The following is a 26038-nucleotide window of genomic DNA, read 5'->3' as shown; positions in this document are numbered from 1 at the left end:
GGAGCATGTTAAAGTGACTGCTTTTTCACCATGCAGTATTGGGCTTAGTAGCTGTACTTCCAGAACAAGATTAACTGCTGACCCTCCTACAGCTGTAGCAGCATTCTCTCCCATCCCCAGAAGTCATCTATTCACTACCAAGTTAACAGGTATTACATTTTATTAAGTATTATATTTCTATAAAACAAATACACAAATTGTGAAAACTCACAGTAAAAGAAATTGGGTATTGTCAATGACAGGATGTGGGCCAAGTCTCTTTGCGTTCTCTCTTGCATGATAAGAAACTTCATGGTTACTCTTGGAAACAATCACTAATACTGCACTATTTCAAAACATCACAGGAATGAAGTTTTCCATAAAGAACGAGCTATGTTTTCTTCCATACAGCTGCTATATTTACGCCAGTTAAAGCAATAAGGTAAGTGAAAGTAGGGTCTGTCACCACATTGTTTATTAAGACTTCAGTCAGCAGCTCCCCATTTGCTCGAAGCTCTGGCCACTCAAGAATCTAGCAAGAGAACAGATTTAGTTCAGAAAAGCTTATACAAAAGTAAGTCTTGGTTGGGGTTTACCTCTGTTTAGAAAGAAAAGGTAAGGTACAGGGATGTACAGTCTGTGCAAAGCCCAAGTCTTCACTGGGGGGGTATAAAACAATGGACTGAGAGGTCAAACTTTCTATAATCTTACCACGACTGGTAAGTGTATAGGGTTGTGGAGTGGCTATTGGCTAACAGCATGCAACATCAATAGGCTGGAAGAATCACCTATGAAAACTACATGCTAACACTTAGGGCCTCAGTCATTGGGAGTATACAACACTGATCTAGGACAGTAAACCCATCATACAGGATTATTAGGTAACTGAAGATGTAAGCTAGAGTAGACCAATATTTATCCACATAGCTAAAATCTCTCCTCTTATTCAACAGCTTAGGGCTAAACCAGTGCGTACCAAAACCTGAGTTGAAAGACAGTAGGTGTTAAGGCCCACTGAAGTAGGTAATGCAGAGAGTGCCTTGGTAAAGAACAGCTGTTTGTGGGGGATCATCTAGTTTTCAGAGCTGGTGGTGGAAAAAATTAAAAATTTGTACGGAAAGGCAAGGCTTCTCACTTGCTAAGACTATGCTATCCAAGAGCTTGGGAAAGGCAGATTTACCACACATTTTAGTTCCCTGCTAACTCTTAACAGCCCATTAGTCTGAATTTTTTAAAATTCTCTTCTTAGAAGAGCCATCTGAGATAGTTAAGGTGCTGTTACTTAACTACAAATCTGTAAAGTTGTTACTTCCATATGCTAAAATTAAGTAATTTGTCTTATGCCTCCTGTTTGCACAGCCTCACTGATAGGGAATATAGTTCAATATAAAAACCAAAGGCCAAGGCTTACCTGCGTGGGAGCTATTCTGTTCTCTGGGCGTTTTCCCTTGGAGGCCCTCCAGGCTGAGGAGTGCTTGCTGAGATTGTACATCCACACGCTTCCCTTTTCATCGCCACAGAACACATACTCTGCCGCTGCAAGAGCAAAGGACCCAGTGCAGGGTTGAGATTTCTGATGGCCAAGACCAAAAACTTCTCACCCCTCTGCCAGTGGCACAGAGCCCACTATAATGTCACCTTCCAGATGAAATGTATCCCATTCTTAATTGCTACAGAGTGTTCAGTAAACCAGCCTTACAGGACTAGCCCATAAAAATAATTGGAGTTGAATTTTGTATCATACTAAGGAGGCGCTGAGTGGACTTTGGGCTCAAGCTGGTATAGTTGTGTGACCCTTTTGGCTGAAATAAAGTAGTTTTAACATTGGTCTTGCATTGCTAGTGTCCCCGTTGTAACCCTCAGTTGGGTGCCTCCAGCAGACAGCTCAGCTTTTCCTTTCAAAGTGCCGCATGAGACACAGTATGTGGATTAGTTTCAGGTTCCTCCCAGAAATTTGTCACTATTATGAGTGCCAGGTGGAAGTTCTACCACCAGTCTGAAATGCAGCACAAATTTTAACATGCTGTCCACCTCTATAGTGTAAGCACTTAGAGAGCACCCCTCATTTCAAAGTGCTTTACAGACATTCATAAACTGAGCTCCTACCAGTCTTCTGAGGTAGATGTTAACATTTTACAGAGGCAGCATTAGAACAATAACTCAGCAGCAAGGCTGGATATAAAATCCTTACCCTGCCTAAGGAATCAGGTAAGTAAAGCAGAAATGGCAAGACCCATTAAAAGAACAACTTGTACCTTTCAAAAAGAAAAGGAGTACTTGTGGCACCTTAGAGACTAACAAATTTATTAGAGCATAAGCTTTCGTGAGCTACAGCTCCCTTCATCGGATGCCATCCGATGAAGGGAGCTGTAGCTCACGAAAGCTTATACTCTAATAAATTTGTTAGTCTCTAAGGTGCCACAAGTACTCCTTTTCTTTTTGCGAATACAGACTAACACGGCTGCTACTCTGAAACTTGTACCTTTCAAGTCCTTCCCCAATAGTAGCTTCTTGAGTCCAGCCTTCTGCATTGTGGGCTTACCTGGACAGGTGCTGAGGGTAAGGTAGGGCAGGTCTGTTGTCGACCACTCCAGTTCCGCTAGAATCAGTGCAGGTCGTGTTCTCTGACATGATTTCCCCTGGGCCTCAAACGACTGGCTCCAGCTCCATAAGTATATAGACCCTGTCTTAGAACTCTTAGAAACTGGAGGGGAGAGAGAGAACAAACAGCATATTAGGAATGACTGTCCTAAAATATTCAGACACATTTACTTCAAAACACCCGGCCCTCTTTAAATACTGCCTTTCTGACAGTAACATGCTCCCCATTACAAAAGAGATCTAGTCACCATTAGTGGCGATAGCGGAGGGACCTTTCTAGCCACACTTGCTGTAAGCAGATTGATAGTGTGAGGCTAAAGGAAGAATTAAACTCGATTTCCCACCCCAGGACTCTGGAGCTAGTGGGGCCTGGGAAGCCACTACTGGCTACTATAAAGGGTTGTCTGCACTGAAGTTAGTGCAGTAAATTCACACCCTACCTTGCTGTGCACTAACTCCCTGTATGGACAATCCTACTGGGCACTAGAAGTGCCCCAGGCCTTGTAGCTTTAAAATGCACAAAGTTACTTAGTATGAGCGTCCACACAGGGAGTTTAATGTGTGTGGTAAGTTCACACCCCAGCTTACTGTGTGCCAACGTTCCTGTGTGGACAGGCCCATAGAGCCAAACCCTACCACGTTTCAGGGTGGGAGTTAGGGTCCCTGAACCAAGAAAGCATTTTCTCCAGTTCCATTCAACATGCAAAGCAAGTACAAGCCATCTGCCTGGAATGACTAGAGGGGGAAAAGCTCCTCCTTATATTTGGAATATAACATTTCACAGTATGTAGCCCCAGCCCAAACATTATAAAACCTGCTAAAATGTTCACAGCCACAGCTGTGGTACAAAATTAAATTTGTTTCAGTTTTCCTGAGATCAGGGGAGCATGAGTTACTTCCTGCACCCCATGTAACTGTTTATGGCAATCTGCCTCCAACTAAGAGGCAACTATCCGAGTTCATACTTACCCACAACATCTTTGTTCAAAAAGGCCAATCCATCCACGCTGTGGGAAGTTGTCTCTTCTCCCTCATCATTAGGAAACTGGAATGCCACTTCAAAAGGCCTGATGAAAAATTGAGAAGTTAAGTAGTGGTCAGCTACCGAATGAACAATCATCATCTCCAAGCGACCTGTTAAACGAGACAGTGATGGAAATATAGCCTGTCATCTAGCCCTTCTCGGTGCCTAAGCAGGATCATTCCCTAATGCTAGCTAGTTTTAGATGTGCCAAGAAATAGAGTTCCTGTTATGCTGTGATAATCAGGTGCTGACACTCCAAGGGGAGAACAGAAGGTTTTAAATCCCCAACAATGAGCCGTTGAAGCGACTGATTGCGTACTGCATTATTGTACTATCAGTGTATTGAGTAAGGTCTTTTATGAAAGCCTTTAATGTGCAGAACTTGATGGTTTTTATGAGAGAAGTATACATACCTGCACTACAATGTCAACTACATCTCAAAGCAGGGAGGGGCACCCCCTAAGCCAGGTATTTTCAAGAAACTGGCTCCAAGTAATGACCCCACTGTCCCGTCAGGTGGAGCATTAGAGTTAATGGAAAGCCATCCAGCCAACCCAGCTGTCAAGTTTACATGCTGAATAAACATGAGTCACCCTGCACTAAGAGGGGGGAAAAGAGGGGAGGGGAGTCTACTTTTAAAAGTAAACTTGTGTCTGAGGGGTTTTTTTAAATCTGGAAACTAAGGGACAGCCTTGAGGCAGGAAGCTGTCTGTGAAACCTAGATCCCCCTCGAGCTACGGGGTACTGGGGGAACCTGTTCAAAGGCAATACGTAAATTGTTTTAGGAAAGGGGCATTATCTAATAGACTTAGGAAAGCCTAAGTCTTTGTTATTTGTCTCTGTTTGCTTTCCCTTAACTATTTCATCTCTGAATCTGTGGTTTTTCTAGTAAATGAACTTTTTGTCTATTTTTATCTCAAACAGGTCTCTGTTGTACTAGGAATGTGGGTGCCAAAGTGAATTGATAACGGGGCTGGTTTCATGCCTTTGGAGTGACAAACCAGAGGGCAGCAGTTCGAGTGTCTGGTAGTTAGGGACGGCAGATCTGGGAAGACTCAGGGCTGTTGGTGTCACCCTCTAAAAAAGAGTAACTAGCCTGGTGAAAGCCAGGTGAAACCTTGTGCTTTGGGGCTTCAGGGATCCGAGCATCATACATGCTAAATAACTGTTCTCTATACCTCTTGCTGGGGTCCACCATCTTGTAAGAGCTGGGGAATTATATCCAGATTAATAGGTTTTCCTCATCTCAGCCTTCTATAATGAAAATCCCAAAGCCCTCAGAACGCTTATGGTTGTGAAAAGTGAATTTGTGTCCCAGGCCCATGGTTCTTACCTGCTCTTCTGTGGCTTGTCCAGTCTAATATCCCAAGCAAAGCAACCTTCTTCACAACCAGCCAGCAGGAACTGATCTGGGCAGGATGGGACCAGGGCAATCCGTAATGGAATAGAGGCAACTTCCAGCACCATTAGTTGGCTGGCAAATAAAACAGACACTTAGTCCAACCTCCTGTAACAGTTGCCTCTCGGGAGAATTTAACTGAGCGTTTCTGAACACTTACCTTGCTTTGAAGTTGTAGTCACAATCTGGAACCCCAATATCCCAGAGGCCAATTCTTTTGTCATAGGATGCAGCTGTGGGGGACAAAAAACAGTACTAGGTAGTTACAGACCATTACTTGCCAACTTTTCTTTTTGCTCCACCTGGATCACATGCCATGACATTGCACAGCTGTGTCATGTGTGAGTCCATTAACACAGCATCAGCCATATGGATTTTGGTCCAGCTAACAAAGCAGCTAAGCCATTAAAAACATATGGTTTGAAATATTTTTTTAAACTTGCGAAAGGAAAACCCTCTCTTGTGGGAATTTACTGCTAGTGAAGAGTGCCAGCTTGCTAGCTCTGGGGCCCTTCATCCACAGCACAGGCAATGCAAGCTTCCCCCATACCAAATCTTTCTTCTCAAGGGAGCACTTTGAAGGGTGAAAGGGAAGTTTGTTTTCCAGGCCTCTGAGAAGGCAAATAAGAGCATCAATTAGTGCCAGTTCCAGGCAGTGTTGTTTTGGTTACTTGTCCCAATGGACTGCGACCCACCAGTTCATTCCATATACGTTATTAATAGTTACGGAACCTCCCACTGTGGACGCTAGGCACCAAGTACAAAAGATTTTAAAATCTTCTTTGGCACCGAGAGCTACATGGTACATTTCCAATAGATTATTCAGAAAATAATTCAGACCCCAGCCAAACGACTGCCCTCAAACTGCCACTACCTGGCCACCAGACAGTCCTTTAGGGAACAACTGTTAACCCCTGCAAAAAAACCCTCACAACTCTACAAACTAAAATGGCCCTTCCTCCATTCCATGTGCCTATGGTTGTCCAACTCAGAACAATTCTCCAGGTGAAAGTCCCCCTCAGCTGAGAATGATAATCAGATATCTTCTGAGCTGGATAGGCTCTTGTTTTTAAATTCTTGAGCATACTTTTGAGACATGTCCATTAGATTTGGATGCTTCCAGAAGATGGGCACCCAGAACTGGAGGATTCCAAAGTTAGTGGATGCTTCTGAAAGTTTAGGCCTTCATGATTCACGTGGCACTGGGCACACAGCAGGATGCGAGTTGTGTCAGACGCAAGCCAGAAGGTACGGAATGCGAAAAAAAGAAGGGTTGATCTATATGGGATGATTTTGGTGGTGATTGGTCCTGCTTTGAGCAGGGGGTTGGACTAGATAACCTCCTGAGGTCCCTTCCAACCCTGATATTCTATGACTCATTACCTGACAGACAGTACAACGGGAACCCAACGGTTATTACTGGCTGCTCACTGAGCACCACTCTCTCTCTACCCAGGCAAAACTCTCCTCTATGTCAGGATCTGACCCTGCATAGAGTCATTTGTAAGAGGTTGTTAAATAAATTTAGTGACCTCTGATTTTACTCAAAGTAAAGGCACAAACGTCATTGATCTGAAGAAATCAAGCAGCCCAGGGTAAGCGCATTCATTTGACATGGGGACTGAGTCACAACTTCTGACCCACAAGATGCAGCCTGGTCTGACCCTCCTTACTCCTTGGCATGGAAATGGTTGGGGTTTTATGTGGTCTCTGTGCAATGGCCGCCCTCACAGGCAAGACACTGTGGACCTCTAGAGCCAAAAGCCAGAGCTGCTACCACTGGAGCAAAAGTCTCAAGGCTCTATAGCTGAAGGCTGTAACAACTCATGTCAAGCTTCCTTCCCTACTCTGAACTCTAGGGTACAGATGTGGGGACCTGCATGAAAGACCCCCCCTAAGCTTATTCTTACCAGCTTAGGTTAAAAACTTCCCCAAGATACAAACTTTGCCTTGTCCTTGAACCCTATGCTGCCACCAGCAAGCGTGTTAAACAAAGAACAGGCAAAGAGCCCACTTAAAGACGTCTTCCCCCAAAATATCCCCCAAGCCTTACACCCCCTTTCCTGGGGAAGGCTTGATAAAAAATCCTCACCAATTTGTACAGGTGAACACAGACCCAAAGCCTTAGATTTTTCGTTGTTCTTAAGATCCATCAGGTTCTTAAAAGAAGAATTTTAATTAAAGAAAAGGTAAAAGAATCACCTCTGTAAAATCAGGATGGTAAATACCTTGCAGGGTAATCAGATTCAAAACATAAAGAATCCCTCTAGGCAAGTTACAAAAAGACACAAAAACAGGAATATACATTCCATCCAGCACAGCTTATTTTACCACCAGCCATTAAACAAAAGGAAATTAACGCATTTCTAGCTAGATTACTTACTAACTAACAGAAGTTCCGAGACTGCATTCCTGATCCGTTCCTGGCAAAGCATCACCCAGACAGCCAGACCTTTTGTTCCCCCCCGTCCCGATTTGAAAGTATCTTGTCTCCTCATTGGTCATTTTTGTCAGGTGCCAGCGAGTTTATCTTAGCTTCTTAACCCTGTACAGATGAAAGGGTTTTGCCTCTGGCCAGGAGGGATTTTATAGCACTGTATACGGAAAGGTGGTTACTCTTCCCCTTATTTTTATGACAACTCATATTCTCTGTGGCTAGACACTGAAGGGAAACTTGTACCACACACCCCAGTGAGGTACACGTGCTCCATGTGCGTTTCAACACTCCTCCACATCAATATCCATCGACCAGTACCTGCTCCAACATTGATGACCACAAAATGCTTCTTTATTTGGAAGCAAGGCCTTTTCCCTGCCACTAGAGAAATCCAGAACTGGAGACTTACTGAAGAGGTGTGTCTCGCAGGTTGGGCTGAAGCAGGCTGTAGCAATAGGCTTTTTGTGAGCCTTTATCTCTCCGTAGCAGAAATCAGCTGATACATGAATCAGCTTTACAATTCCTCTTCTTCCGGCTGCGGCCAGAATATTATGTTTTTTTTTCCGACCATCATTAGTTACCATGGTCAGAGTTGTCCATGCAACGGTGAAAAACTCCTAGGATAGAGAGAGGTGAGAATTTGTGAAACTAACACAGGTGGATGGCTGTGAAGTCACAGATTAGATAGCAATCTAGGGAACTAGTGAGAAGCCGCATTTTGAAATGACATGAATATTCAATCAGGGGCCATACGTGTCAGACCAAACTTAAGAGGGAAAAAAAACTGCAAAAGCAGGGCATGGATCCTTCTACCCTGTGAAGCAGATTCAGCAGCCTACAAGTGGGGTTGCTAAGTTTTAGCCTGTATTATTATTTTCAGGATCAACAAATGACATTTTCCATGTGTACCCATCATTTTAATGCCTGTCATAACGTAAGAATGGCCACACTGGGTCAGACCAAAGGTCCATCCAGCCCAGTATCCTGTCTGCCAACAGTGGCCAATGCCAGGTGCCCCAGAGGGAGCGAACCTAACAGGTAATGATCTAGTGATCTCTCTCCTGTCCACCCTTCTAACAGGCTGTTTTAACACAGTTATAGTCACTGTACTCATGCTCCTACCTCCGCAGGCACTTTATACTTTTTCAGCACTATTCCAGTCTCGCAGTCGATAAGACAAACCGATTCCCCTCCACAGGTGGCCATGGTTCTGGAGGTGCTCACTACAGGGTCTGAAAGATGAAAAGAACTGTTAAGAAATGCCGGGGCTTGTAGTTAGATCTCTGCTGATTATACTAATCATAATCACCTCTCTGTTACCCCAGGCTCCCACTGTCTGTGGTACTGGAACGATCCTATGGCCTGGCATCTCTAGGGAGGTTAACTTGACACAAAATTCACACACACAAACTACAAAAGAATCCTGATCTATTTTATAGTCAAAAATATAAGTAGGTAGCAGTGGAAACTACTGCTTGAAAGTGGAGGGGTCTAATACATGAGTCAGTTGGGCATCGTACCCACCAGACCCTTCGCCAAAGGGTATGTGGAGTCATTCTCTGAAGCCGGCAAAGTGCTCTCCAGGTGCCTTCGAACAAACTCACCTTTCCTCGTCCCAGAATCCAATGGTGGCTCGAAGACACAGGACCAGAGCTGCGTTTTAAAATCCTCCCGGCTGTTGCCTTTACTGTGACACTGAAGAAAGTGCAATGGCTCCAAACTGATAACTTCCTGCAATAAACCTTGCAGTTAGAAAACATGCGCTGGTAACAGGAATAGAAGATCAGAAGCCTTCTACTCCAAGGGCTTGTTTAAACAGGACACCAGTGACTAGATCAAGAGGCAGATGGATCTTAGGTGTTTACATAGCCCTAGTAACTGCAGCTAGGAGTTGAAATACAGTGTAAAAAAAAAAAAGGCAGAATACTTCCTAGGATCGGCTCTTTCGTACATAGGTCTCAGCTGCTTGTACTGGTGTGTTATAAACCTATTCAGCATCTCAACCTTTGGGAAGTCTGCACCAGATTCTGGAGGGGATCAGACTAGAGGCTGCATTCTATTCCTCTCCTGTGGGGTGTCCCCCGGCCTCTGACCGAGCTGCTAACCCTCTCTCTCACTGGGCTTCTCTACTTTCCAAGTCCTTAAAAGTGTCTGGACATGAAGTGTTCCAGGCAGCAAAACATTCCCTTAGGTAGCCTGGCTATAGTCCATTAGGAGTTTTGAAGACAAGGGCTCCGATCTTGCACTATATCCAAGTTGGGCGGAAAGGTGACTTTATGCCACAATTATGCTCCCGATCCTGGGACTGGCTGAGAAATGGGCCACTACCTGCTGTATGTTAGAGCATTTTCAGGGCTGCTTTAATTTATTTCCAGATGTTTATGGTACCAAGGGGTTGCTCTGCTAGGCAGGGATCAGTGGGGCACAGACACAATCCAGCTCTGTAGGAGGCTCCCTACACCAGGAAGGGGGGTTGCATCAGAACACCCCATAGTGAGAGAGTCCTCCCTTGTTCAGCAAAGCCAGCACAGCTCGCTGCAGCTGCTTGCTGGGGCTTCAGTGCCAGGGGAAACTGAAGTAACACGAAGCAGTGGGCAGTGTCCTCTGTACACGAGCCATCCTAAAACCATTTAGCGTTCTTCAAGCAAGGCTCTGCCTCACAAAATGCTTTTCGCTCATTTACCGTGACAAATCCACCAACTCTACGGTAACTTTAGAAAAAGAAATTCCAACAAGCTGGTGACTATACACAACCGGCACAGGGATTTCTTCCCCCTTGCTGCCTTTCCTCCACCTGCCTGGGAGCCGAGCACATACACTGATCCCAAATCTGGAATGAATCAGTGTCACAGATTCATAGAGTTTAAGGCCAGAAAGGACCAGTAGATCATCTAGTATGACCGCCACTATAACACAGACCATTACATTTTACCCCTATATTGAGCCCAATAACTTGAGTTCAACCAAAGCAGTTCAACTGATTAAGTGGGATATATCCAAATGATCCCAGCACCATGGTGCAGAGGAGGGTGAAAAAACCCAAGCTCTGCGCTCATCTGGCAGGATAGATAAAAATCAATTATTTAAAAAAATATATATATATATTTTTTAAAATTTAAATGCAATCCAGGTTTTTTTAATAAACTTATTTAAAATTAAATTTGAAATTGACAATCTATTAAAATAATTTAAATACAAAAATTAGTATTTGCCGCCAAATTTTAAAGAAATTCACACCCCTGAACAGGCTAAAATAGCTAAAAAGTACAAATGCAAAACACAATTACAACAGATCAAGGTTTCCTGCCTGCCAATTTAAATGAGGGTTAAAATTGCAACCCCCCCCTTGCAATCTGACCAGGGGAAAATCCCTTCCCAGCCCCAAATCTGGTGATCAGTTTGACTCTGAGCATGTGAGCAAGGCACAGCAGCCAAGCATCTAGGAAAGAGGATTTTCTGTACCACCTCAGAGCGCTGCACCACCCTATCCAGTGTCCCATCTCCAGCTGTGGCCAAACCCTCATGCTCCAGAGAAAGGCAATCCCCACCCCCGAATACATGTGGTCAACTGTGACTCAGGGAAAGCTGCATGAGTTGTTAAGATGCCTTGAAAGAGCAGAACCTTCCCATCCCCCCACCTGAACACAGATCCTCTCTGTATGCCCAAGAGGCCAAAAATCAACCCCAAAAGGAGAATGATAAATGTACCTTGTCTTCCAGGTTCTTGACCGGGGTTATGGTCAGAACCTTTTTGTCCTGCTCCTGGCTTTTCTGCTCCTCCGTCAACTGGCTGGATCTTCTGTGGCTTTGTCCTTTCGGAGGCTGTTCTCCATTCCTGTGAGTCTCTTCGGCCACCTTTGCCTGTTGGTTCGATGCTCTTGGTCTATCAGGAGTTGGGTCATCCTGTGAATGGCTGGACTTTCTGGGACTAAGCACTACTTCCTCCTCAGTGTTACACCAGGACCGTGGCCTTTTGCTTGCAGATCCTGCTGTTGAGTGATTCCCTCTTCTCTTGCTGGGGATTAATGTGACCTAAAGACACATTGGCAATGTACAGGGTTGTTTCCTTCCCCAGCCAGCATACAGACAGCTTGTAATTCAGAGAAAGTCTTTACCCCAAAACTGATTCCCTTAAATGCCCACAGAGACTGGGCTCCTAAATCAGACAGATCCACATCTGCAGAGGCCAGCAAGCTACGGATGACCAGCGAACAGCATACAGAAAGGGCCTGATTCTCCTCTCACTTGCTTCACCTGTGTCACTCTGCTGACTCAAAGGGAGTCACTTCCGATTCACACGAAGATAAGGAACAGGAGAATTGTGCCTACAGAGCTTAACGCCAAGTCAAAGCTGCAAAGTGCAGTGATGGGGCAGCCCCAAAACAACCCCAACATCTTGGGCATGTGCCACCTTGGTTAATTTCATTAAAAATATCTTTTCCCCAAGGAACAATGGAACAAGCAGGACATTATCCAGCCAATATTCTGGCTCTCCTAGAAAATCAGAGCCTTTGCATTCCTGGGAAAGCTTAAAGCTGGTACCAGATGATGATGCCACTAGCTTGCAAGGTTTGTTAAAACAGGATAAACCCTGAGGTGCTGCCCGAGTTACAGAAAGGTAAGTTCTGGATGCAACTGATGAGCATTGTTAAATTTGTAAGAAAAGCAATTAAAAAAAAAAAGTTAACAAAACCAACCCCTGATCTCATAGTTTCAATTAGGATTTCTGAAAGCCAGCATGCAGCTGCTGCATATCATCCCAGAGGTGGCTGCATTTCAGTGGTGGGTGAAGCAATCCCTGTATTCATGGAGAGGCAGCCAGGAGACCTGGGTTCTACTCCTGTTCTGCCACTGACCTGCTGTGCCTCTATTCCCCCTTTGTTTAGGTTGTAAGCTCTCTGGAGCATGGACAGTCTCTCACTATATACATATACATCACCAATCACAATGGGGCCTTGATCTCAGGCTGGAGCCTTTAAGGCGCTACCCAAATACAAATAATTAATAAAGCAGCATTAATTTTGTAGAGGACTTTAAGATCCTTCTGGATGAAAGTAAAAACTTAGATGGAATGAGCTGTCTTTACTTCCCTGATGAGGTTACAACTGGATCTGCTAAGATCTCCTGGCTGGGGAATCCTTAGTAGAGAAATATACTACTTCCATGCAGGTTTGCTAGAGCAAGATCATAACACTGACCTCAATGCAATGTGTAAAACCTAGCTGGAAGCAGTTGTGCATGGACCCTACTCTTTAATGCAGTATTCTTTTTAAAAAACCAAGAGTGTCTTACCTACTAGAATCCCCTGGAGAATCCTTACCTGCGCAATATCATCGTTTCCCACCTCCCTGGGGTTTTCTGTAGTCTCCTCCTCATCATCCTCCATCCTTTCTTGTGTTTCAGGATGTGTGTTCTCTTCCTGTCCCAGCATGGATGCCAGCAACTCCTCCGCAATCATCTTCACCTAGCATTGCAAGGACATTTTTAAAAGGCATCACTTAATGGAGGACAAAGAACAAGAACATCCTGACTCAACTATGCAACTACACTTTGTAATAGGGGAGGGTGCTTTTGCTTCCATTAGATATTTTGTGTGCACTTACTATCTAGTGGAAGGACGCTGGGCTGACAGGCGGGGAGACTCAAGCTCTCTCTTTAGTCACAGAATTCGTCCAGGAAGGGAAGCAGCAGTGCAAGATGCCCCATGCTGCCATCCTCCTATGCTTCATTCCTGATCTGGAGGGACCACTGCTAGGAGGTTGGAATTTAGCCTCATTCAGTGTACGGCCTCTCTGCTGAGGCTGCTAGCAACCAGGGTCAGTTATGATAGTTTAAAGACAGCTCTTTTTAGAGTCAGAGAAAGGAGCAGGTGCTTGGCAATACAGTGAGCCCGGAAGAAATACTGGTGACACAATGAAAAGGTAGCCAACTGAAACCAGTTATTAGCCAAAGACCAGTACATCGAAGCAACAATTCAACTCATTGACCAAGTGGAGCCCCTGGATACCGTGAATGGCAAGTGATAGATACTGGTGACCTGGGAGATCAAAGTGCGCAGGCAGAAATGAGAGATTAGGGTGAATTTTTCTGCATTAGCACAGCAGAGTTCTGCAACGTGGTGAAATACAAGCCTGTTTGACTGCAATCTTAACCTCCACGTAGGACTTCTGCCTATACATGTTTTGTTTTACTGGGTATGTCTGTGCCACATGGACCAGGCACCCCACTCTGTTACTGATGCCAATGGGGTCATCTGAGGAAGGAATGCAAAAGCAATAAAGTTACACAAAGAACAGATGGAAGTCTAGGGCACATGCAGATAAAATACCCAAACAAAAGGGTATATTTTCCTCTGGCGAAATGCACACAGCTGCCATTGGCTTTAATGGGAGCTGTGCAAAATGAGCAGTGAATACACAATGGTTGCCATTAAAATCATTTGCCACTTGCAATGACTACCGTATTTCTAATACTTAATTACTATGAGTACCTTAACTACTGGTGAGTAGAAAACAAAGACAGTAAAGACCATCCCTCCATCCGGAATGGAAGTTATTGCTGGCTCTAACATAACAGCCACAGTTAATTAGCAACGAAAACCAAAGACTGATACTGTCACTTGCAGGAGCCCCCCTTACCGGGAATCATTAGAGCAGTTTAACCTTATGGGTCCACAAAATGAAGCTGCCGAATCCTGGCGCCAGGCAACTCAGAAAGATCAGACACTTACCCTCCATCGGGTAAATTCACCGAGGGAGCTGGGTCCATATATGACGTGGGTTTGTGCAGACTTCAGAAACTTTTTCCTGATGATCACCACATGCTCGGCTGAATACTTCTCAGGGAGTTGGCTTCGGAAGTGCCTCTCCCAGTGAGCTGTGACCTAGGCAGAGAGATCTGGTTTACTGAACTGGATGCTTCATGGAAATCAGAAGGCTCCCTACTAAAATTGCTCCAGAAATGGCCAACCCCTGGACCCAGACACTGTTCTGTTTGATATTTATGTGATCAGGTGCTTGTATACGATCTCAGCTCATTTGGGAAGGGGAGGAGGATTTGTTAACACATTTTGCATTTGTGTTTTTACTTTAAAGAACACGTATGTGTTAAAAAGAGGCATCCTGGAAGCATCTGTAAATAAATTATATAATTTACATAGTACCTTTACTCATGGGACACTTGTATTTTTAGGTCTGATTGTGTAAGCAAGTAAGTTTTTAAGTGAGGTGATGCAAGACCAGACTACTGAAAGGGGTACATTAGTCTGGAAAGACTGAGAACCACATACTTATGGGTTGTTGCAGTAAGCCCAGAAAAGCTGAAGGCCCCTGACCCACATCTCAGCCAATCCCATTTACTACAGGCTGCAAGGGGATCTAATGAAGGCTGTCAAATCCCTCCTGCACAAAGGGGAATTCCAGGTGGGAAGATCTGCCAACTTTGCAACCCCCATACACCAGCAGAGCTGCTATACGGGTGTTGCTGGGAATCCCAGAATCGGGGGCCATGTCTTGTAGTGCTGAGCATGCTGGTTTAAACCGGGGGCAGTGGATGGTCACAAAGGCTGGGGGGAGTGAGTGTAGGGAGACTAACAAAAACCAGGAGAGCAATCATGAATTGGTTTCAAAGAACAGGAGGGCAGTGAAGGGGACTCTGAAATATTTACAAGGACTGTTCACGCTGCAGATGAAACTGTGCTACCGTATTTAAACACGCCTGCTGTCAGCATAGTTTCAATGGCAAAGTGGAGGACAGGGTCTGAGATGTTAACCTGATTATTGCATTGTATCTACTGTAGAGCCTCTGAGTTACAAACACCAGAGTTACGAACTGACCAGTCAACCACACACCTCATTTGTAACCGTAAGTATGCAATCAGGCAGCAGCCAAGACCCCCAAAAAAGCAAATACAGTACTGTGTTAAAAGTAAAATACTAAAACAAAGGGAAAGTTTAAAAAAAAAAAAAGATTTCACAAAATGCTTGTTTCATTTAAATTAAGATGGTTAAAAGCAGCATTGTCTTCTGCATAGTTAAGTTTCAAACCAATATTAAGTCAATGTTCAGTTGTAAACTTTTGAAGGAACTAAAACGTTTTGTTGAGAGTTACGAACAACCTGCATTCCTGAGACGTTTGTAACTCTGAGGTTCTACTGCAAGTCTAAGCTATTTCTTAGGCATGCATGCGGAAACATTACACATCTTACCTTGCTGGTCAGCTCTCGGCTGTTGACAACTCTCACGTGATTAGCTAATTTGGTTACATCCTTGCCATTGAGTAGCCGAAGATTTTGTAAAAGAAACATGACCTTATAGTCATCGTTGGTCTAGAAAACAGATAGAAGTTTGAGTTATGGTAACACGTGTATGATATTCCCTCGAACAAATAATCATTGTTTGTATTTAAATTACAAATCCACCAGGAGAGAATTGAATATATTTATTCCACAATGGGCACTTAAAATAATTTAGCACCATACAAGACTTCCCAAACAAATATGCTCCATTTACAAGTACAAGATTTTTCCTGATTGCCAGCCCTGCAAATTCAACCTGGGGTCTGAAAGTCAAGTCGGGCTCTTTCCTGTTCATACATCAACAAGACTAAAATCTCTGCCAGTAGCTACACCAGAGAGTTGTGCAGGCAGAATTTGCTTCTGTACGTAGAACTCAGTTAACTCTTCTGTTGACGACCTCCCTTGCTCTCCCACAGCTGTAGCAAGTCTGCAGTGTTATGTGGAGTACAAAGTAGCCAAATGGTTTTTGTGGTCCCCAAGATCCCTTTCACACTTAGCACTTCCATAGCACTTTCCATCTTCAAAGCACTGCACAGAGGAGTGATCTTGGACCCTGAACAAGCAGCCCTAAGTGGGAAGTTTCCTGTAGCTGGCCTAATGACTAGAGCATTGGTCTGGGACGCGGGAGACCTGGCTCTGCCACTGGCACGCTGGGTGACCCTGGGCCCTCTGTGTGCATCAGTTTCCTCATCTGTACAATAGCGATAATGCTAGTGACCTCCTTTGTAAAGCACTTTGAGATCTACTGTTCAAGAGTGCTATATAAAAGATACTATTATTATTTACATTCCAGTCAATAAACTGCTGATCACATAAGGATGGAAACCGTATCACTCACTGTCAGGTACACATTGTTTTCATAGTTTAGCTCCTCCAGCAGCGGGAACTGCTTCAGGACAGTCACATCTTCCAGTTGGTTGTTACTGCAGTTTAGGACACGCAGGTCTGGCAGGCTTAGATTAGCAGGTAGTTTGTCCAACAGATTATCAGAGAGATCGAGATTTTGCAGATGTCTCAGACGGGAAAACAACCGTGGGTCCAAGTCTCCGGTCTTTAACTGCAGCTTGGATAAACTGAAACAAAAAACAAAAATAAAACATGCTGTCTCTGGTTCCCCAAAGGTAAGGGCAAAGGTGGACACATCTGACTTTTAATGGATATAAAGTCTCATTCTGCTGCACTTCTCACTCAGGCAAAACTTGCTGAGTAAATCTCGCTGATCCTACATTAACTTTTGAATGTAGCGCTACATGTTTCAAGCACAAATCTGAAGATAGCAAGGAGAGAGTTGTTAAATGTAACCACAAGTGTGGTGGGGGAACAGGAACCATTGCTAACATCTACAGGCAAAACCTGCACCTGTTACTTACTGAGAAAACACAGCCATTTGTGACACTCCCAATTCACTGAAAATAAACAGTGGAATGACTGTATCTTAATTGCCAGGCCATGCAGTCAGTGGCTCACTACAAAACAAGTTATTGTTCCTATGAAAACTATTCCCTGTCCTATCGTGATAACAATTATAACTGTAGCAATTTTGATGCATCTCTGTTGCTGAATTCTTTGAGTTCACATCTTTCAGAGTCCACATTTGACTTCCAGAACACTATTTCCAAAAGAAAATAACATAGCAGAGGTACTCTCTCATCAGACTGTCTCTCTTGTACCCATTTACATCATATACATGGCAGCCAGACCCACAGGATACACTATATTTTTCATGCACCTCAAAGCACTTCCCTCTCTAACCACTAAATCATCTTGCCTGGGATCAGCCCCTGGGCAGTTTTCAAACAACTGACTAAACTTTCAAAAAAATAAATGATGTTTTACTTTCAATAAATAAAATAAAATAAAACAAAACAAACAAATAAATAAAAGCATGCTGTAAAATGGTTCCAGTGTGGAATTCCACCTACAAGCCCTAGAACAAAACAGAAGTTTAAGGTAGTTGTGAACAATTGGTCCTAAAACAAAAACAAAAACAAAAACACACAACCAGGTGATTCATCCCATTGGAGAAATGGGAAATTTTCTTTCTAAGGGGACAGGGGACCTTTCCCACCTGACATATCATGAGAATTGAGGTCAGACTGGTCTGGTTAAACCTTTACATTACAATCCAGATTCTGATCCCCTTACTCACAGCAAGTAGCACCTTACTCCTTGAGTGGGTCCCATTAAAGACAATGGAGGAAAGTGCTATTTAATGTAAGGAGATCAGAAGCCAGCCCTCCTTAAACAGTTCTCCAGTAAAATACATGGCATATGCAGAATATACATGGTGGCAAAGATCTTACAACTGCAGATAACATGACTATCTAATTCTTGCCTATTCAACCTACAATGATGATAAAGCCCTAGTACCTATCACACTATCAAGTATTCCATATTTTATAACGTTTTTATATTTCTAGGGCTGTCGATTAATCGCAGTTAGCTCACCTGATTAACTCAAAAAATTAATTGTGATTAATTGCACAGTTAAACAATAGAATACCAATTGAAATTTATTAAATATTTTGGATCTTTTCCTACATGTTTATATATATTTTCTGTATTGTAACTGAAATCAAAGCGTATATTATTCTTGATTACAAATATTTGTACTGTGAAAGATGAAAAAGACTATTTCTTTTGTTTAATTCACCTCATACAAGTACTGTCGTGGAATCTCCGTGTTGTGAAAGTGCAACTTACAAATGTAGACTTTTTTTTGTTACATAACTTCACTCAAAAACAAAACAATGTAAAACTTCAGAACCTACAAGTCCACTCAGTCTTATTTCTTGTTCAGCCAATTAAGTTAGTTTACACTTGCAGGAGATAATGCTGCCCGCTTGTTTACAATGTCACTTGAAAATGAGAACAGGCATTCTCATGGCACTGTTGTAGCCGGCGTTGCAAGATATTTACGTGCCAGATGGGCTAAAGATTAATATGTCCCTTCATGTTTCAACCACCATTCCAGCGGACATATGTCCATACTGATGACGGGTTCTGATCAATAACAATCCAAAGCAGTGCGAACCAACTCATGTTCATTTTCATTATCTGAGTCAGATGCCACCAGCAGAAGGCTGATTTTCTTTTTTGGTGGTTCAGGCTCTGTAGTTTGCTCATTGGAGTGTTGCATTGTTTTACAAGTTTTAAATTGTTTTATTTTTGAATGCAGTTATTTTCTGCACGTAATTCTAAATCTGCAAATTCAATTTTCATGATAAAGAGATTGCACTAAAGTGCTACTATTAGGTGAATTGAAAAATACTAATTTTTTTGTTTATTTACAGTGCAAATACTTGTAATAAAAATATAAAGTGAGCACTGTACCCTTTGTATTCTGTTTTGTAATTAAAATCAATGTATTTGAAAATGTAGAAAACATCCAAAAATATTTAAATGGTATTTATTATTAACAGTGCGATTAATCACGATTAATTTTTTTTAATGGCTTGACAGCCCTTATTTCATATTCCAATAACACTATTTAAAGAAGGAAAAAAAAGAGGGTATAGCCCAGGTTAGATTCAACTGGAAATTGACAAGAGTCTGGTTTGCACTTACTTCAGAGTCTCAATCTTTCGTAGCCTAGTAGATCTTGGAACTGCTCTTTCCAAAAGAAGCTCTGTAGTAACTTTTGACATTTTTAATTTCCGCCCCTTTCCTGGAAGCACAAAGCCGTCAGCCGTAGATTGTCTTCTTGGAACCTTCCAGGTGAAAGAAACAGGAATTAGGGGGAATCCTTTAAAACTGTGTCCCAGGAAGAGAAAGAAAAAAAAAAAAAAAAAAGTTATGGTGCAACTACCCCCTGTTGATAAAGCTGACATCATTGGGTGATATTAGTAACCCAGCCTTGCAAAACAACCAAATTCCACTTCACCTGCCCAGACTGCAATAATGATAATAAAAACACTAGTAAAAAGAAAAGGAGTACTTGTGGCATCTTAGAGACTAACAAATTTATTTGAGCATAAGCTTTCGTGAGCTACAGCTCACTTTATCACTGTAGCTCACGAAAGCTTATGCTCAAATAAATTTGCTAGTCTCTAAGGTGCCACAAGTACTTTTCTTTTTGCGAATACAGACTAACACGGCTGCTACTCAAAAACACTATTGATATTTTACTCACCCATTAAAAGAAGTTACTCCTTACAGGTGAGTTGTACCCTAGATTGTAAGCTGTTTGGTGCAGGGACCACATTTTAGTTCTGTGTTTGTACAGCACCTAACACAACAGGGCCCAATCCATGACTAGGGCTCTTAGACGCTACCGCAATACAAATAATAAACAATACCTGCCTACTGCAAGGTTTCTTCCTCTGACGCAAGTGTTACTGCCCCCTGGATAGGATATTGGACTACAGAGACCACTAGCTGGATCCAGTCTGGCAATTCCTAAAATTTTGCAAAACTGGACTAACAAGCCAATTCCCCTATTCAAAGGGAGAGAAGGTACAAATGATAATGTCCATCACTTTTGGTGGGCACTGATTTCTCACAGGGGAAAGAAATGTTAATAGCAATATTGTAGGTTATTAGGAAACATTGCTGTGGAAAGGGGAAATGACACATATTCCGTTATTTAAAAATACTATGTCCAGTGCCAGAACAGCCTTATGGAACTGCTGTTGGGGATACTGGGCCTTGGTTTAGCTTTCTTTCCAGCCCTAGTCCTAAAGGGAGTTCAAAAAAAGCTATTAGGCCATGATCATGACCTGCCTTCTAGTCCCATTGTTGGAACGGAGATTAGGCTGCAAGTTGATAAGAGTATGTGGGCCCTGGGCAGTCACTTGTCTTGCTGAAGAAGACTTGCTACAGTCAGCTGTAAGGTCTGTTTGGGACCAACACTGTTGCATTGTTTCTTTTGTTTAAATAAAGGCTTTGCAGGCTCAACAGCAGAGAGACTCTCATTTCCCCATTTTATCCAAGAATTAAAAGCATTAAACCTGATAATTTAATCAGTGACCATTTATGGCCTGATCCCGCAAGCTGCAGAGCCCCCTTCATCTCCCAGGGCAGTCAGTGGGAGTTGAGCTCCAGATCAGACCCCCAGATACTGATATATTCAGTATATTCAAGCCTCCCATAAACCCCCATGTCAATTATAAGAGTCCAAACAGTTACGAGCTAAAATCAGTGCAGGCACAGCTGAGTTATGAGCCATGTCACCATGTTAGAAACTCTGCTGATGTCTCAGACACAGTTGTGTCACACCGTCATGGGCCACACTATGGGTGACACTGGGGTCATATCATGGACCCTCTCACATATAGGGGCTCTGTCACCACTGAGTTACAGAGCACATTATAGTGACTGTATTACAGGCTTTGCCATCACATTACAGGCCACGTCACAGTCATGTTTCACACAGCCATGTTCTGGACTAGCACTCACTCAGGGACATATTCTTGGCCTGTTCTGGCTCAAAGTTATGTTATGGACTATGTTATGACTCAAATCACCATGTTCTAGGCCAGTTCTGCATCAGGGCTGTGTCACTGTGTAATGGGCAGCATTGCTGTGTTCTAAGTTGCTTCTGGATCAGAACAGCAATAAGGACTGCATCACCAAATTCTCCTCCAGTCCTGGGTCAGCAACACATCACCGTTATGGATTAGGTCACTATACTATGACAGTATCGCCGTGTCCACATTGCCATATTGTGGCTTAAGGTTGTGTTGCCACATTATGGGTCATGTGGCTATGACCATGTCACGGTGTTCTGGTCCAGTTCTGGCTTAGGGTTGCTTTGCCACGTTACAGGCTGCCTGGCTGTGACTGTCGCCGTGTTCTGGTCCGGTTCTGGCTCAGGGCTGTATTGCGTTGGTATGTTACAGGCCACATCTGAGTGGCTGTCACTGTGTTTTGGCTCAGGGTTGCATTGCCATTTTACAGGTTCCTATGAAGCTGTGATTGCATCACCATGTTCTGGTCCAGTTCTGGCTCAAAACTGTGTTGCCACATTATGGGTTCACTAGCTATGGCTGCCTCACCGTGGCATCACCATGGATCACTGTGGTCTGATCCAGTTCCAATGTGGGATTGCGTTGCCATGTTATGGGTTGCATGGCTGTGACCATGTAACTGAGTTCTGGTCCAGTTCCAACGAAGGTTTGTGTTACCATGTTGTTGATCATGTTGCTGTGACCAAGTTGGAATGTTCCAGTTCAGTTCTAGCACAGGGTTGCGTTGCCGTGCTATGGGTTGTATGGCTATGTTCCAATCCAGGTCTGGATCCGGATTGTGTTGCTATGTTAAGCTCATGTGGTTGTGGCTGAGTCACCGTTTCAATCCAGTACTAGCATGGGGTTGTGTTGCCATGTCACGCGGCTGTGACCAGGTTGCCATGGTCTGGTCTGGCCCTGTTCCAGCGTGGGATTGTGCTGTTATGTTATGGGTCCTGTGGCTGTGACCAGGTCACCCTGTCCCAGCTCAGGATTACATTGCTTTGTTTTGTCATGTTGCTGTGTCCCGGTCCAGCTCCAGCGAGATGTGGCATTGCCATGTTCTGGGCCATATGGCTGGGTCCGAATCGGCATGTTCTGAGCGCGGAGTCCAGACGGCTGGGATCTGGTCCAGCTGCAGAGCGGGGCAGGTTACCACATTGTGCGTTAACACGGCGGGGACTGTGTTGTGTCCTGGTCCAGTCCAGTTCCGGGGCGGGTCTGGGGGTGCAGAGCCTCCGTGGGCACGTCCCCACGGCCCAGCTCAGTCCTGACTCAGGACCCGGCCCGGAGCATGGAGGGCTGCCCGAAGCCCCGTGTTCCAGGCCGGCCCAGGCTCACGTGGGGGGGACGGGAAGGGGGAGAGCCCTCGTGTCCCGGGCCAGGCCTGCGATGTTGGGGGGAGGGAGCCCCCGTGCCCCAGGCCGGCCCTGCCCGAGCTGGAGTTGGGCAGAGCCGGGCCCTGGCCCCAGGCTCCCGGGGCAGGGACGGGAGTAGGTGCCGAGGGGCGGCTAAGGCCGGAAACGGGGGGGGGGACTACAACTCCCAGCATCCCCCGCGGCCGAGCGTGGCCCGCCAGCATGGCCGGCCGGCCCGGAGGCTGCTGGGAAAGCGAGTTCCGCGTCGGGGCGGACGGATCGGCTCTGGGCCTGCCGGAGCCGGGCCAGGGAGCCCTGGTGTCCCTCCCCCCGCCGCGGGTCCGCTCCCCCAGCCCGCCCGCCCCCCCGCTCGCTCACCTGCCGCCGGGGCCGCGTGCGGGCGGCGCGGGGCCCTGCCGCCGCTGCGGAGCCGGGGGCGCGGAGCCCGGCGCGCGGCGATCCGGCCCCGGGGCGCGGGGGCCGGGCGGGGCCTCTCCCCGCGGGATGGAGGCGCGGGGAGGCGGCGGGGGCGCGGGGCCCGCCTGCGGCTGCAAGGGGATCCGCTCCTGCCTGCTCTGCGAGGGGCCCGCGCTGGCCGCTCCGCCCCCGCAGGTAGCGGGGGGAGGGGCGCGGGGGGGTGGGCAGGGAGGGATCGGGCAGACTGGGGAGGGGATGACAATGGAAGGGGCATGGGCAGAATGGGGGGGGGTAGTGGGTTTAGAGGCGGGGCGGTAGGGTGACCAGCTGTCCTGATTTTATATATGTGGGGCTTATCTTATATCGACTCCTATTGCCCCCGCCCCCCACCCACACACCCTTCACACTTGCTGACTGGTCACCCCACCCTGTGGACAGGCCCAGGGCTTGCTTTCTCTCAGCCTCATGGAGCCCAAGGCCTCTTGCCCCCTTGCTGCCCCAGGGGAACAGAGAGCAGCTGAGGGGGTCTGTTGTCTGCCTCCCCCTACCTGGAAGAGTTTTGCATCCCTCCCCCTCCTTAGAGGGAGAGGCTAAGGTGTGCGTGGGGAAAGTATCTGTTAAATCAGCAGCTTCCATTCCCCTGCCCTCCTCTGCTCCTACCAGGTGAAGAAAACCACACACGGACAGCCCCTGCCCTTGGCATTTCCAGGGCATAGGGTGATGGTATTGGAGATAGCTTCAGGCAATACCCAGGCCTGGGGAGCATGACATTGATCTTTACCTGATTAGGAGCGATGCTAAGGAGCTTCAGAGGGCATCCCCTCTAGCCAGAGCAGTCGATGTTGCTTCAACTTAAGAGTGGGGGCACCATCAAGCCTGATCTGGATCACTTCCTGTTTAGGCCTGTGACAAATGGATTGAAAGACTTGTTAGTTAGTCATACAATTGGAGCACCCCGGTTGACCAACCCACACCCAGTCCAGAGTCAGTTGCTCACATCTCACCTAGAGGCAGAAAAGACATACAAAATAGTTATTAGGGCAGCCCGGTGGCTAGTGCACTAGACAGTGGATCCATTTTTAAAACATAGGATTCTGTTCCTCGAACCAGCAGCATTGGTAGAGGTGCCTCTGGTTTTGTAGGGAATCCAGCACTCACTGCCCCAGTGAAGTTGGCTGCAACCTGGAGCACTGAGGGATGGGAGAGAGGCAATAATCCCTCAAATATACATTGTGTTTTAAGAATGCACAGCTTGTTATTTTTCCTCCAGTGGTGCCTTGTACTATAGATGTCACTGTTAAAGACAGACAGCATCTATTAACCTGCATTGCAAAGATGCAACTATAAAAGGAGGGAGACATTTTCATGAAGACAAATAGTATAACTGGTTAACTCTACCGCAGTCTTATGCGTACATTACCTGTTGCAATGCTATAACAACAGACATCATGGCAGTGTCTTAGTGTGCTGTGTCCTTTTTTATTTCCGCAGGAAAAGGGTAACTTCACTTACTGTCCAGCAGCAGGTTTAGCTGTAGGAAACGAATGCTCAGAGTTTGCTGGCTGGGCATTTCCATTTCCAGGAGTATTCTTGCTGGAGGAGTTTATAAACCAAGACAAGGAATCTGAGATGGTTCAGCTGATAGATCAAGATGACTGGAAACTATCACAGTCTGGCCGAAGGAAGCAGGTCCGATTCCAGAAATATACTTATTTCTAACTCCCTCTGGGGAATGAGATTATTTCTTCAGTTAACAAAAAATTATGTTTTAGGTTTAATGTTTTCGTTAAATTGATTCTTTCTGAAACAACAAAAACATAATTGTATTTGAAATTAGCCAGGATGGGCAGCGGTGGTGTCCCTAGCCTCTGTTTGCCAGAAGCTGGGAATGGGCGACAGGGGATGGATCACTTAATGACTCCCTGTTCTGCTCATTCCCTCTGGGGCACTTGGCATTGGCCACTGTCGGCAGACAGGATACTGGGCTAGATGGACCTTTGGTCTGACCCAGCATGGCCGTTCTTATGTTCTCTCAAGAGTGCATTTGTGCACATTCAAATACATTGTTATAATGAATCACACTTGATAGTGTACATTCAAATACAACCTCATATCACATCAGTGTCCATAAACACGAAAACCGAATACAAGAGTATTACATGACTTTCATGGGGTCATATCAGAATATGACTTGCACCAGTAAGTTACTGGTAAAGATGGGAATAGAACCCAGGAGACCCAGGGCTTTCAGTTTGTCCAGAGGGCTAGCGCCTCCCTAGAAAAGCACGCCCCAGATTTTTATTTAACATCATCTGGTTTTCCTTTTCAAACAGGACTATGGGCCCAAAGTGAACTTTAAGAAAAAGAAGCTGAAAGCTGGTGGTTTCATTGGCCTGCCCAGTTTTAGCCAGGAGATTGTGCAGCGAATGAAAGCTCATTCTATGCTAGAGGATTTCCTTCCTGTTGAGCAATGTAACCTGGACTATCTACCTGAAAGAGGTTCTGCCATTGACCCACACTTTGATGACTGGTGGCTTTGGGGGGAACGACTGGGTTAGTTTAAACTTGCTCTCAAAAACTGTGTTGTCCATGTCTTGTGATTCAGAAGAGAGTCTCCAATTATTTGCTACTCACAGTCAAGGAAGTGGGGCATCAAATCACTCTGCCTCACCTCAAGCTTCTCAGAACCATAAATCAAACAACCTTACTCCCACATCAGCATGTGAAAATTTGGACAGTTGGGATATTGACCACTCCTCTCCCACAAGACTTATTCCATACAAAGAAGTTACTGTAGACATTCTCTTACCTAGGAGATCCCTGATTGCACTGTATGAAGATGCACGCTATAAGTGGAAACACGCAATTTACCGCAAGCACATTGAGCATCGCCGGATCTGTGTCACCTTCAGGGAGCTGTCTGCAGAGTTCACTTTGGGAGGAAAGCAGGAAAAACTGGGTAAAGAGCTCCTGGAAATAGCCCTGACATTTCAAGGAAAACCAGTGTGATCATCAGAGGGAGAAAATCAGAATTATGAGTTGTTTGGATATTTGAAAATGAAAGTGCAAAAATTCTGAAA

General features: G+C 45.1%; 2 protein-coding genes across 7 annotated transcripts; one reads left to right on the top strand and one right to left on the bottom strand.

Moving 5' to 3' along the window:
* Positions 1-142: 142 nt before the first annotated feature.
* On the bottom strand, positions 143-23840 carry LRWD1 (leucine rich repeats and WD repeat domain containing 1). Of its 6 annotated transcripts, none has more exons than XM_043499740.1 (16): positions 23740-23840; positions 19304-19450; positions 16575-16809; positions 15647-15766; positions 14171-14323; positions 12761-12904; positions 11149-11472; positions 9045-9171; positions 8563-8672; positions 7850-8057; positions 5164-5236; positions 4938-5078; positions 3550-3647; positions 2522-2683; positions 1391-1515; positions 143-511 (listed from the first exon to the last, which is right to left on the bottom strand). In XM_043499740.1, the coding sequence occupies exons 2-16, from the start codon at positions 19381-19383 to the stop codon at positions 371-373; spliced, it is 2241 nt and encodes a 746-aa protein (XP_043355675.1). In that variant the 5' UTR covers positions 19384-19450; positions 23740-23840; the 3' UTR covers positions 143-370. The 6 variants fall into 6 exon arrangements, with proteins under 6 accessions (XP_043355675.1, XP_043355674.1, XP_038231935.1 ...); XM_043499739.1 differs by lacking the exon at positions 23740-23840 and adding an exon at positions 22920-23062; XM_038376007.2 differs by lacking the exon at positions 23740-23840 and adding an exon at positions 22920-23056 and having other exon boundaries at positions 19304-19446.
* On the top strand, positions 23027-26038 carry ALKBH4 (alkB homolog 4, lysine demethylase). Its single transcript, XM_038376010.2, is given in 4 exon segments — positions 23027-23153; positions 24450-24647; positions 25292-25510; positions 25512-26038. Coding segments are annotated over 4 exon segments (981 nt in total). The 5' UTR covers positions 23027-23045; the 3' UTR covers positions 25968-26038.

The sequence above is a fragment of the Dermochelys coriacea genome, chromosome 17 (genome assembly GCF_009764565.3).
Source record: "Dermochelys coriacea isolate rDerCor1 chromosome 17, rDerCor1.pri.v4, whole genome shotgun sequence".
Classification (NCBI taxonomy): domain Eukaryota; kingdom Metazoa; phylum Chordata; order Testudines; family Dermochelyidae; genus Dermochelys; species Dermochelys coriacea.
Note: the sequence above shows the minus strand (reverse complement) of the source record. Positions and strands in the feature narration are given on the sequence as shown.